The 12,590-nt window shown below is 47.6% G+C and overlaps 1 protein-coding gene across 2 annotated transcripts; it reads right to left on the reverse strand.

Moving 5' to 3' along the window:
- Positions 1 to 3,840: 3,840 nt before the first annotated feature.
- Positions 3,841 to 8,848, reverse strand: LOC108506748 (keratin, type I cytoskeletal 13-like). Of its 2 annotated transcripts, none has more exons than XM_017834082.1 (9): positions 8,231 to 8,848; positions 8,059 to 8,141; positions 7,370 to 7,526; positions 6,945 to 7,106; positions 6,460 to 6,585; positions 6,016 to 6,254; positions 5,465 to 5,734; positions 4,907 to 5,016; positions 3,841 to 4,121 (listed from the first exon to the last, which is right to left on the reverse strand). In XM_017834082.1, exons 1-9 carry the CDS (start codon positions 8,846 to 8,848, stop codon positions 4,096 to 4,098), a joined length of 1,791 nt encoding a protein of 596 aa, XP_017689571.1. In that variant the 3' UTR covers positions 3,841 to 4,095. The 2 variants fall into 2 exon arrangements, with proteins under 2 accessions (XP_017689571.1, XP_017689572.1); XM_017834083.1 differs by having other exon boundaries at positions 4,907 to 5,008; positions 5,463 to 5,734.
- Positions 8,849 to 12,590: the final 3,742 nt, after the last annotated feature.

The raw sequence follows: 12,590 nt of genomic DNA on the forward strand, positions 1-12,590 counted from the left end.
AAGAGTCTCTTACTCTGTTTCTGTATTTTCTGAAAACACACATTGTTTCCTATTCAGGGTCTTTTTCCATATGTACCTGTTCACAAAAGGGATTTGTCCACACTGGAAAATGGACACTTCTTATTGCAGGATTAAGAAAAAGTTAAAAAAAATCAAAGCAATGACAGAAAAAAGTCAAAGCATTGAGGGTGGAGACCTTCCACTAACCTCAACATTTCATTGTAGTTCTGTGTTGTTTCCACTATTTGTATATAAAGGAGGATCACAAATCACAGATTTTGCCTTCAGATCTTTGGTAGCTCATAAGTCACATGCTCTCAGGATGTTCCTGTTTTGTCTTCAGCATTGCTATGATTTAATTTTTGTTACTAATTTCACCTTGGAGGTTTTGTAGAAACCCTGCTGGCTGTGAGGCTGGGCCATATTCCAAAATATTCCTGCAGCTCAGAGTTGCCCTTGGGATGTTTGGTTTCTGTCAGTCACTGTGTGTCTGGAGTCTGACACTGAAGTGCCTGAAAAATACAGGTGAACTCGAGTACTTCATGCTCCTGTAAAGTTGCACACACTGAATTCCCTCCTGGCTTATTTTAACTTATTGATTATTAAATATTTAACTGTGCAAATGTTTACAAACAAGAGAAGATCTGTTCTGTGGGCAGGATGCATTTTTCATTTCTGAGCTCATTTAAAGAGCCTTCAAAGAATCTTGTTCTCTGATGCTTTCCTCTAATGTGTTATAGGATGATGTGAATTTATGGAATTATTACCTAACAGGAACTGGCAGTTTTAGGTCCTTCTCTGGTCTCTTTCCCATACGTGATGCACAGTTGAATCATTAATGTTTCTGTGTAGATACAGCATCCATATGTTATATAACACTGCTGTTTCCCAGTCAGAGCAGAATAAGGGCATTTATCCCCCAGCCTGCAGGTGCTGGAATGTTCCAGCCCTGTTCAGAGCATCTCCTCAGCCCAGCACACGGCTCAGCCCAGCTGCCATCCCTTCACTCTCGCTCTGTGACTGTTTTCCTTTCAATCAGGCCTCGTGATTGGTATCAAAGAAGTGATTCCCAAGCACCCTGAGAGCAGCCCGTGCTCCAAGACTGGGAGGCTTTTCCAGCAGGCTGGAGCTGCTGCATTCAAAAAGAGCTGGAGGAAATGTGTTCTCAGCTTTGTGTCTGTGCACTGGCAAACTGAAGCATTTCCCCTTAATTCACTGTCACTCTGATGCCTCAGGCAACTGCTGGAGTTTATTCTTTTCACCTATTTAACCATCCCTTCCCATCACTCTTAGATATTTTTGTAAGAAGAGTGAACACTTCAAACCGAGGTTTGTCTGAGATGGGTGTTACCCCTCATGGAAGCGAAGCAAAGCCAGGTGGACTCTGGGAGGGGTCGAGTTCCTTCCCCCCAGCACAGTGACTTGGCTGTTCTCATTGTGCAGCCCTTGAATATGGCCTCGAATATGGCAGCATTTGGCAATTAAGAGGCCTGACAGCGCTCAACAAAAGAGAGATCAGCACAGTACACACAGGCAGTTTGGAAATTACAGCTGTGCCTTCAAATGGACACATGGATTGCCAGGGAGCTCTGAAGCCAAACAGGCAGGAGTGTGTGTGCACACTGAGTTTTGCCTCAGGTTGCTCTGAAGGTCTTGTTCCAACACGTACCTCAATTATCTCCTCAGAGCACTAATAGGAACACCAGATAAGTATCCGAATTGCAACACTTTGTGCTCATAAAATTAAAGCTTATTATGCTGATTAATCCCTAGCGAAATGCGTGCAAATAAAAAGTGCCAAGTTCTCCTCGTTCCTCAGTATCACTGCGGCCCCACTTTGAGCCTGCCCTAAGCTTTGACACCTGACACTACAGTGTTTGTGTTTCTTACTCCTGCTTTGCAATGGTTTTTCTAGCTCTGTTCTTCCATGGGAGCCTGTTCTCTCAGTAAGCAAGTGCCAGTGGTAACCCAGCTGCAGGCTTTGTAATACAAAATGGAAAAAGGAAAGAAAGAATCCTTAAACTGGCATTTTCTTCCAGGGTCTGGTAAGAAACCATCACAATTCAGAGTGCTTTTTGTCTGTAGTGAGCACTGATGCCATGACTGAGTGGGGGTTTTTGTGAGTCTGTTGGTGGTTTGTATTTATTTTGTCACATACTGTAAAATGTAGCAGATAAACTTTATTATGAAGCTGATTTGCACTGTAGATGCAGACTAAAGGTAGAGATTTTAGGTAAGGAAGAATATGGTGCAATCAATGCTGAGTAGCAAAAGTAGTAATAGTACTCTTATAATTACTTACCCTAATGGCTCAGAAATTGTGCCTTATTTAACATATCCATATAAGCCATTAAATCAGCAGCAGAGCTGCCCTGGGTATTGCCACACGCTGCATCCTCATACGTGTTTGTGCTCAGTGCTGTTTTCTCAGCCCCTGAACTGCCCCACAGCCCTTCCCACACTCCACTTTCTGCTTTGCTTCCCCAAGGATCATTTCAGAGGAGTTTCTCCTGCAAGGTTATGTGCAGAGATGCCTGAGGATTAGACAACTGGCCGTAAAATACTAAAGGGAAGTTGTATTTTTGGAAAGAAGGGCAGGAGCAAGAGGGGCCAGGAGTGCTCAGAGCTGCTGTGGTGGCACAGAGCAGTGAAGTCCAGCACGGAGAGGCTGCTGCTCCAAGGAAATCATATCCAATCACCCCAGCAGCCTCCCGGGTGTCACTGTGGGACCAGAGACCAGGTAAATCACTGTAGCTCACCTGGGACAGCCAGGAAGCAGGCACTGAGCAGGAACAGTTTTGAGGTTAACCTGGCAGGCTCCGAGGGGAGGTGTGAGCAGCAGGGCTCCTGGAGCACTCCTTAATTTGGGCTGTCAGTTGAGTAGCCTGGACAGACAGGTCTGAGAAAGAGCTGTCACCACCTGCCAGAGGTGGAAAGCGAGCAGAGCAATTGGAGGAAGCAGGTTCAGAAGACAGAGAACAAAACTGGGACAAGAGTGATGTGAGGCTGCAAGGGGTTAAAAATGAAGAGGGTGGTTTTGCAGCAGGTGGGAGTTGGGGGTATCCTGGCAAATGATCATCAACAACCAGCAGGCTGGGGACATCATCATGTGCACGAGGTGACACTGGTCAGGAAAAACAATTTTATTCTTCCTTCCTTCGTTTTCCAGTTCCAATCCCATGGCTGAGAGCCCGGCGTGAGGCAGCGCCGTGAATCACCGGCACGGCTCTGCCTGGGATCGGGCGCTCAGCATTCCCGTTCCCACGGTCTCCCACTCAGCCTGCATTTCCCAACCTTCTCCCGTGGGTGATGCCTTCATCAGAGGGAAAAAACAAACCTTGTGATTGTAAAACTCAGAGAGAAAGGCTCACAGCAGTGATAGTCCCGCTTGGGTTTTAGCAGGTGAGGGGGGAAGTGCGCAGGAGGAAGGAGGTATCGTGAGCAGGAGTCATGTGAGGAACCCCCTGCGTTATTTTCAGGGGAAATTCTCCATGGAGTTCATATTTTAAACAGGTTTTCCAGGGAAGAGTCAGTTCCTTAAGCCCCCACTCTTGTCCCAGATAGAAGGCAATAGCAGAAGTGAGTGGGTTTGTTGACTGTGAGTTTTCCCATTGCAGGGCCCACCGAGCAGTTCCCAGCAGTGTAGTCTGCAAAGCTTTGCCCAGTGAATCTTAAATGGTGAACTGCAAACTCAGGGTCCTATGGATAACCTGACACATTATTGTGTGTTCCACAGGTAGGGCTTGATATTTGTAACTGATTCAAAAACCCCCACCAAAGGAACTTGAACCAGACACGGTTTTCTGGTTGCATCACAGAGAAGCAAAGATTTATTAGCATTTATTGCACAGGAACACCAATCACGGTAGAGATTAAATCAGGTAACAGTGATTCGGAACAGAAAGACAGGTGGAAGCAGCAGACAGGCCATGCAGGGAGCTCTGAGGAGCCCCTGCAGTGAGCAGTGTTGGGTAACTTGAACAAGTGCTGGCTCCTGCTCGTGGCAGAGCCGTGTTCGGCCGTGCTCGTAGAGTCTTGCTTGGTCCAAAGGCCTCACTGGGGAGGTCCTGCAGTGGAAGATGCTGCTCCTGCCAATCACTCCTCAGACCTTCTAAAACTCCCTGATGAAAGATGGAGGGAAGCAAGAATTTCTTTGAAGAAGTGTGATCTCATTCAGCGTTTTTAACCCTGTGTTACTCCCCGAGTACCCCCTGTGCAGTCTCGGTGCATCAGGGCTGTTCCAGCCTCCCAGAAAAGTTTGAACAGTGTCAGACTTGTGTTTGTACCTGCGTGTGCAGCTTTAGCAATGAGCTGCACAGACCTGCTTCTGTTCTCAGCTGTGGGAGTGCAAATCACGTTAGAGTGGCTGAGCAGTGTATACCAAATACAGATGAAGTCAGAATGTACGTTTTTGTGTGTACAGACATTTTATAAGTTAAAGATAGATGGCACATGACATGTTTTAATCTTGCCTACCAAGTATTAATATATGTAGGAGTGTTGCAGGTCAGATGGGATGTTTGATCAGAGGAGTGAATTTTTGCAGAGGACTTTGCAAAGCCTATGTATGAATTTTTAAAAATCAAACTTTCCCAAAGAATCTTCCTCATAACACAAAATCCTTCTGAATTCGCTGCCTTTGTTGCCAGCAGCAGGAGAGTGTGTGCACTGTTCCTGCTGTCTGCACGGATGGCTCCAGGCCCTTTGGCTGAGAGCCAGCTCTCATGTCATGACTGTCAGTCTGGTGGAAACAGCGTGTTTGGGAGACAGATTGACTGACAGAGAGCGATGAAGCCTCAATACAGGATCAAAGTGGAAGTGAACCTTTCTAAAACTGACAATTTCCTGTTCATATTCCCCATTTTCAGGCGTTTGTCTGAGGTGCTGTGAGGACCTGGAGCCTTACCCAGTCTCATGTGTTTTATGGCTTCGGACACTTCCTCCATGGTTGCTCCTCTCCCCAGTGTTTTGTTCCCTTCCAGGCACAGCTTCATGTTTTCAGCACTTCCTGGAACCACAGCCGGGAAATCAGACACAGATCAGACCTTTCTGTCTTTTGCTACTTGAGTCTTTTGCAGCCAATGCCTCTCATATTTTAAATGTCTGGAGTGTTCCTTCCAACTGCTGTGCCCTGCTTTAACCATGCCCCCTTAACACCAGTGACATTTCTAACTACTGACTTCCCTGCTTCCCTGCATGCTTTGGATTGGGCATCGTTTTCCCTTTCCCCCCTTCATTTCCTCTTTCCACACAGCCCTTCATGCCACCCTCCCTCTTCAGTGGAGTCACTGCAAATGCTGCCATGTTGAGTTGTCACTGTGTAAGAACAAATGTCAGAGTGGCCTTAAAACACAACTGGGGAAAAACAGCAAAATATTTCCAGGAAGGAAGTTGTCATATCCCTTCCTGCTATTCAGAGAGGATCGTTAATGGCAGGATGTACTTCTTTATTCCATTTTTACCTGGGCTTTCACAAGAGTCACCAGGCTGGGACTGGGACGATGAAGAGCGGAAGAGGCAGGATTTGCCCCCTCCTCCTCCTCCTCCACTGCCACCTCCTCCACCTGAGGTTTTACCACAGGTTCCACCTCCTGTTCTTCCTCCACTTCCTCCTCCTCCGCTTTCAGAAGAGGAAGATCTTCCATAGGATCCTCCAGTTCCTCCTCCACTGCTTCCTCCTCCATGACCTCCTCCTTCTCCTGAAGATCCACCATCAGCTCCTCCCTGTGCAGGTCTGTAAGCAGGAAGGGGTGTGTTATTTCCTTCTTACCCTTCATTTTCCCAGATAGCAGCACTTCCTGTTGGTACTTAGGGGAAGAAATGACAAATCACAAATACTAAATATTTTTGTGAAAATCCAGCTTTGCACCCTGCCAGCTAACATTTATGTGAATTCCTGTGGTTGTAATAAATATGTTGATGATTAATCAGTTGTACCAGTTCCTAACATAAATATTGCTGCTTTCCTCTTCCCCTGATTGCAGAGATGGCAAGTTAATAAATTGATGTCTTTACTTAATTCTGTATCTCAGGCCGTGCTGCCCCTTCTCCAGCAGCGCCCGGTACTGCTGGATCTCCTGCTCCAGGCGGGTCTTGATGCCCAGCAGCATCTTGTACTCCTCGTTCTGGCTCTCCATCTCGCAGCGGATGCTGGCCAGCTCCTCCTCCAAGGGGCTGATCATGCACTGGATCTGCTGCAGCTGCATGTTATAGCGACGTTCCGTGTCCTCCAGGTTGGACTGCAAAGAGTCGACCTGCAAGGGCCAAACAAAATGCGGCGTTGGTGGGAATGTGGCAGGATCAGAGCGTTCTTGTGCCCCACATGGGACAGATCTCACATGGTGTCAGAGGCACCCAGCATCTTCATTGACTGTTGTGCCAGCTACAGCCGCCCTCCTGTCATCCCAGCAACCCCTGGGTTCTTTGCAAATCCAAGGATCAGGAGCACTTGTTACCTACCATGCTGAGCTGCGACTGCAGCTCAATCTCCAGGCTCTGATATTCACGTCTCAGCTCAGAGATCTGCCGGTTGCTTGATTCCACCTCCTGGCCACTTGAGTGGACTTGTTGGCTCACTTCCTCCATCTGAAAAATTAATGTACAGAACTGGAGTTTCTGACTTTTACTTACAATGTCAACATGGCAGTTTATCATGGGACCAGCTGGAACAGTTTTTTGGGGCCTGCTTGGAGCCACAGCTCAGAGTGGCAGCACCAAACAACTCAGGTGAAAACTCAAAGTTGCAGAAGGGCCACTGGTAATATGGGGCTGTTACACTTCCTCGTGTGGCTGTGCCAGAGCAGTTCAAGCCCACTTGTGATTTCCTTCATTTTGGTCAAAGGGATTCTACCATTATTTCCCAATAGCAACGGATGCTGTGTCCTTCCTCTACAGGGGCTGGTGTTTTCCTTTTTAACATGAACATTCCAACTGTCACCCTTTACCTTGCTTTCATACCACTTTTCAACCTCTGCATGGTTCTTCTGAATAATGGCTTCATATTCTTGTCTCATCTCATTGAGCTTTTTCAGCAGATCCTCTCCTGGAGCAGCATTGACCTTCACACTCACATCCCCGCTGGACTGGGATTGCAGCTGTTTTATTTCCTGCAGAGAAAAGCCAGGCCCAGGACAATGAACACAAACAGAGCCTTTCAACAGCATACATATAAATATATATATATATATATATACTGGGGGGAGTTGTGTTGCAATTATTTGGCCTTGACTTCCAGTCATTGCTTGTTGAGGGGCTGAGCTCAGGGCCCCCCCTGGCACAGCCTGGCCCTGCCCCTCGGTGGGTATCTCGTGCCGAGGTTTCCCCTGCAGCACCTCCAGTTTGTGGGGTTTTGTTGCTTTTCTGCTCTTACCTCCTCGTGGTTCTTCTTGACATCGATCATCTCCTCCTTCAGAGACTCGAACTGCATTTCCAGGTCGGACCTGCACAGGGTCAGGCTGTCCAAGAGGGGCCTCAGGCTGTTGAGATCGGCCTCCACGTTCTGCCGGAGCCCACACTCGGTCTCGTACCTGTGCCAGGGACGGTGCAGAGAGGTCAGCCCTGCTCTTCCCATCCCAGTTCTCCTACTGACATTATTTATGGAGAAGTTCACCTATTCCAGTATCAGTGTCTGCTTTTGTGTCTGTACTTCAGAGCATGTAGCATCCCTCAACCAGCAGAATTAGGAAATCATCAGCCAGTACTTACCATTTAAAATTAATATTACTTAATAACATTATTATGCTTTATACTTAATACATTTAACGTTTAATATTAATATTGAACTTTAATATTTTATTCTGTGGTATCTTTCATCATCTCTTTGACCTGCAACTTTGTGCAGGGTCCATCCATCTGGTTCAGAGACAGCATTCCCACCAAAGATCATTCTAGAAATATTGAAAATTTTGAAGTTTCACAAATTATTTCAGTTGTGCTGCCATAGAACCAGGAGGAACCCAAGTCCCTGTGGATTGATATTTGCTTATGGAATTAACTTATAAAGTTCAGGAAAGCAGGAGGAAGGAAATCAGTGGCTGGAAAAGAGGAATATATATTTACTTTACTCTAAAGTCTTCTGCAGTCATCCTCGTGTTATCCAGGTCCAAAAGTACCTTGTGGGTGTCCACAGCCGCAGTCACGATCTAGAAGAGAAACAACGCGCTGGGCAAACATTCCCTGAGAACCTCTCAGCCTGTCAGTGCCTCAACTCCTCTGGCAAAGAGCATCCTACCTGGCTTTGAAGTTCTTCAATTTGTCCATAATAGTGGCTGTAGTCCTTTGGGCCAGAAGGACCTTGCTTCTGGTACCACTCCCTGATTAATTGTTCCAGCTGAGCATTTTCCGTTTCCAGATTCCTGACCGTCTCCATGTAGGAAGCCAGGCGCTCGTTAAGGCTCTGCATGGTCAGCTTCTCGTCGTAGGAGAGAATTCCCACGTTCCCTCCATGGAAGCCAAAGCTGCCACCGCTGAAACCAGCACCACCTCCACCAAAGCCTCCTCCACAAGCAGCACCAAACCCGCTCCCCCCTGACCTGAAGCCCGTTCCCATTCCCCCTCCACAATATCCGGCAGCCATCCCTCCTCCACAGCTGTGGCTGCTCATCCCTCCTCCGTAGCTGCTGCGCCTGATACTCCCATACCCACCAGCTGCCCCACCACAGCTGCTCCGGGAGCTTCCTCCACCACAACTGCTGCCAGAAAACCTGCCACCGCCGCTGCTCCTGGAGGAGATCCTCCTGGAGGAGGCCGAGGAATGCGAGCTGCCCCCTCCTCCTCCCCCACTGCTGGCACCGCCACTGCTGCTCCCTCGCAGGCAGCTCTTCAGGGGCTGCTTCGAGCCACAGCTCATCCTGGCAGCAGCAAAGAACTCAGGTGAAAACTCAAAGCTGGTCTTACAGTTGTCCTGGAATCATAGCTCCAAATTCCAGCTGGCCTCCTCTGCATTTATAGCCGAGACAGAGGGTGTCGCCGTGGAAGGGAGTACCCGCTTTCCATGTGCATTTGCAAGCCCTAATTTGCCAAAGGGAGATGCTTGGCAGTGTCAGGAAGCTTAACCCTTCCTCTAAGTGTTTGTGACCATTTGTTTATTCATACAAAACATGTAATTTCTGTTGGGTGGCTCTGAGTGGGGGAGATCTTTGCTGAGATCTAGTGCACTGACTTACAGTCATCCCAAAGAAACTCATCCCACTCACCTCGTCCTGGTCACATCCCTCTCAACACAACAACACTCTGCCACAATAAGGGACAGTGGTGGATGTTCCCGTCTCTCTTCTAATGTTCAGATATTTGTCAAGGAATACTGGCTGATTGTTTTATAGTTAGCTGATATTTTCATAGATTTGTGGTTATTCTTTGCTGTGTGCTCCTTATTTTTAGTCCTTGATTGCTTTATGCCTTTGGAAAGCCCATCCCAGGATGTGAGTTGTAGGTACAAGGAACCACTCTGACTTCTTTATAGTATCTCGTAAAAGCTCAGAGAACACTGGCAAATGTCACGTGTCAGCAATTATTCCAATCACACCTCTACAACTGTGTTTTATAAATAACAATTTAATTATGAAAAAGGGTGTTACAACAACTGCAGAACAGCTCCGTGTCAGGCTGTGAGGAATGGAAGTGTGGCAGGTTGTTTCTGGAAATAACCCTTCATGTGCTCGGACCAAATGCAGGTACAGGAGGGCCGAGACACCTGGGAAAGCATCCTGGCTCCGGGCTGGTCTCTCCTGACATTCCTGGGAGTGTCAGAGGTCCTGTTCTCACTCCCGAAGGGAATTCACAAATTTATCAGGATGTTTTCCCCACGCAGCACAAATACAAACATCCTTGGAGGAGAAAGGTGAAGTTTCTGATTTGGAGATTAAGTCAATAAACTGCATCACATTTTCCCTTCAGATTTGTTTTCCACCCCCAGACACATCTTACATCTTCTTCTTTCAAGATTGTATCTTTGCCCAATGCTCGTGAGCTCCCCCCGTGCCTTGAGCCTCAGACAGTGTCACCTCTCCCCTGGGTGCCTCTCACCCCGTCCTCCTGCCAGACAAATCCCAGTCTGTTACCTGTCACACCTCGTGGGTGGAACTCGTTGTGTGATGTCCAATTTCCTGTATTGATTTGGGGTATTACTGTTTTCTCGCTTGGCCGTTGTGCTGTTGGTTGTTGCTGATCAACAGGTTTGTTTGTTTGTTATGGCTTCGCAGCAAGTGTTTGTGGAAACAGCTTTTTGTGAAGGCCCCTCCCAGCACACCCTGGCCCACGCAGCAGGACACGCCTCACGTTCCATCTTCTGCTCCACTTCATCTCTGAAGTGGGAGCAAGACCTCCCCTGGACTGTAGGAATTTAAATGGTTCATTGCAACATTTAATGGAGTGTGGGGGATAATTTTAGCTCATTACAGCCAGAAACCCTTTTCTCTCAAGTAAACAAAATTGTCTTCTATACTTCCAGCTGCTTTGGCTCTTGGAGCCTTTGGGTTACATCCTGTTTAACTGTTTCTTCCAGCTGCTGACATGGGTACAAATCTATGTTTTCTGTATAATTCTGCAGAAGGGGTTTGTTTTGTTTTGTTTTGTTTTCTGCAAAGATGTTTATTACATCTTTTGCATCAGTCATTCCTTTCAGATAGACCAAGCTTCCTGTCTTCCCTTCACAGGAGAACATGTTTGGATCATTTGAATATCAGGGAGGATGCTGGTGTGCAACTTAAAAGCTTTATGTTTAATACATGAAAGGAAGATTTAGTGCCATTTTTTCCCTAGAATTTGTGCAGGCAACTTTCCTCAAAAGTGAAGTTTATCTCCTTAAACCTGAGAAAGCCTGATGATTCAGTGTATCTGGGAATCCTGGCCAGGATCAGAGCTAGAAGTGACTGAACCAATGGTTCCTGAAAGGAATGTTTTATTTCAGAGCTGCTGTAAGGTGGAAGCTGGTTTATGAGGCGGTAATTTTGTCTGCAGTTATGTCTCATAGGATTGTCCAGGCCCTTGCAACACTCTGAGCTTCCTGGGTGATCTTAGATAATGTTTCCAGCAAAATCTAGAGATGCTGCTGGAGTGCAGCTGGAGGGCTGGGAAATCGTAACACCAGAGAGATTGCAATAAACTCTGCAGGAGCTGGAAGGATCCCCAGTGGTACCTGTGAAATGGGACAGCAAAACCTTCTGGAATCTGGGCTGAGGCTGCTCAGTGCAGCAGAGCCAAAAACTGGTCAGGGCCAAAACAGGGGGGGCGTGGAAAAGGAGGAGGAGGAGAAGGAGGAGGAGGAGGAGGAAGGTGCCTTGGAGGCAGGTGGCCCCACAGTTGTTTGCAATGGGCCTCTCCCTTCTCCTGTGATGAAACTGTTACCAGCTCCTGCCCAACGAGGCGGGGGGACTATTTAAGCCTGAAAGGCTCACCCAGCACAGGCAGGTTTCATCCAGCACTTCAGTGGCAGAGTTGCTGTGTGTTCCTCACAGCCCAGACGTGTGTTGGCTGAAGCAGAGGCGGGGGGGACAAAGCCTGTTTCCTTTGGGTGTGTGGCAGTGGGAAGGTGAGGCTGCCAGGGGGGGCTGGGGTGTGGGTGGGCACACGTGGCTTCTCCCAGACCCTGGCACCACCTTTTCCAGCTCCACACCCACACCCTCCCCACACTGATGTGTTTGGGACAAACCACCGAGGTTGCTGAGCACATCTCAGGGGCACGGCTGCACTGTTGCCCACCCTTTTTGGTGCTTCAGAGGGATCCTTTTCCATCCTTCCAGCTTCTGGTCAGGTCTTGTCAGGAATATTCAATTTGCTTATGTTGCTACACAGAGAAAAACTATGAATTATCTACCTGGGGAATATGACTCATTCTCATAATTATATGCTATAAACTAACTCCCATTATATTATCATCAGGCAGTTTTATTAACACCAGATAATCCTGTAGGATTTCTCCCTAGTAGAGAAGAAAGCCAGGCCCTGCAGTGTGACTGTGTTGGAGGGTGAACACTTATTTGTACACTGCTCTTCCTTCCAGTGAGGTTCAGCTGCCTGACACTTAGCATGAAGCTGTTCTCCTCTCCCCTAAAATTTAAACGATGAGGGTTTTTTTCCTTATCCCAATAAAAAACTAGATGTTTGAAAACTGAAAAATCTGATTTAGATCAGTTGTAACATATTAGGGCTCACTCATGTTTATCCTGTCAAAAGACCAGTGGGCTTTGGTTCATTGCCAGAAACCAAAACACACAGTGTGGTTCGAGAGCTCAGTGGAATTCTAGGACCACCATCTGCAGGTGGTGGCCTTGGCAGTGCTGGGTGAAGGGCTGGACTCGAGGATCTCAGAGGGCTTTCCCAACCCAAATGATTCCGTGATTCCCTGATGCCAAAACATATTTTAGGCATTTTTTAAGTGAAGGGGTTTAAAATATGTTTTGAAGTGAGAGAGTAAGTCCCCACCTCTCCTGGTGTCTTCTGGTGTAAGTCTTGGTGTCCACCCACACCCCGAGGTGTGTGGTCACAGGGAATATCCCTGGAACCTGCCCCTCTTTGTCCAACGGTCCAAACCCAGCACGTTCCCCCAGTGGTCAGTAAAGCTGGACTCGGCATGGGGGGGTGACGTGCTGACC

Source organism: Lepidothrix coronata, unplaced genomic scaffold (assembly GCF_001604755.1).
Source record: "Lepidothrix coronata isolate B3197 unplaced genomic scaffold, Lepidothrix_coronata-1.0 Scaffold229, whole genome shotgun sequence".
In the NCBI taxonomy this organism is placed as follows: Eukaryota; Metazoa; Chordata; class Aves; order Passeriformes; family Pipridae; genus Lepidothrix; species Lepidothrix coronata.

Coding starts and splice junctions, on each gene's coding strand:
- LOC108506748 (XM_017834082.1), bottom strand. CDS start 8,848: ATGAGCTGTGGCTCGAAGCAGCCCCTGAAGAGCTGCCTGCGAGGGAGC. Junction 7,527..8,058: donor GCAGAAGACTTTAGAGTAAA/GTAAATATATAT, acceptor TCCCTGGCACAG/GTACGAGACCGAGTGTGGGC. Junction 5,735..6,015: donor GGCCTGAGATACAGAATTAA/GTAAAGACATCA, acceptor TCCTGCTTACAG/ACCTGCACAGGGAGGAGCTG.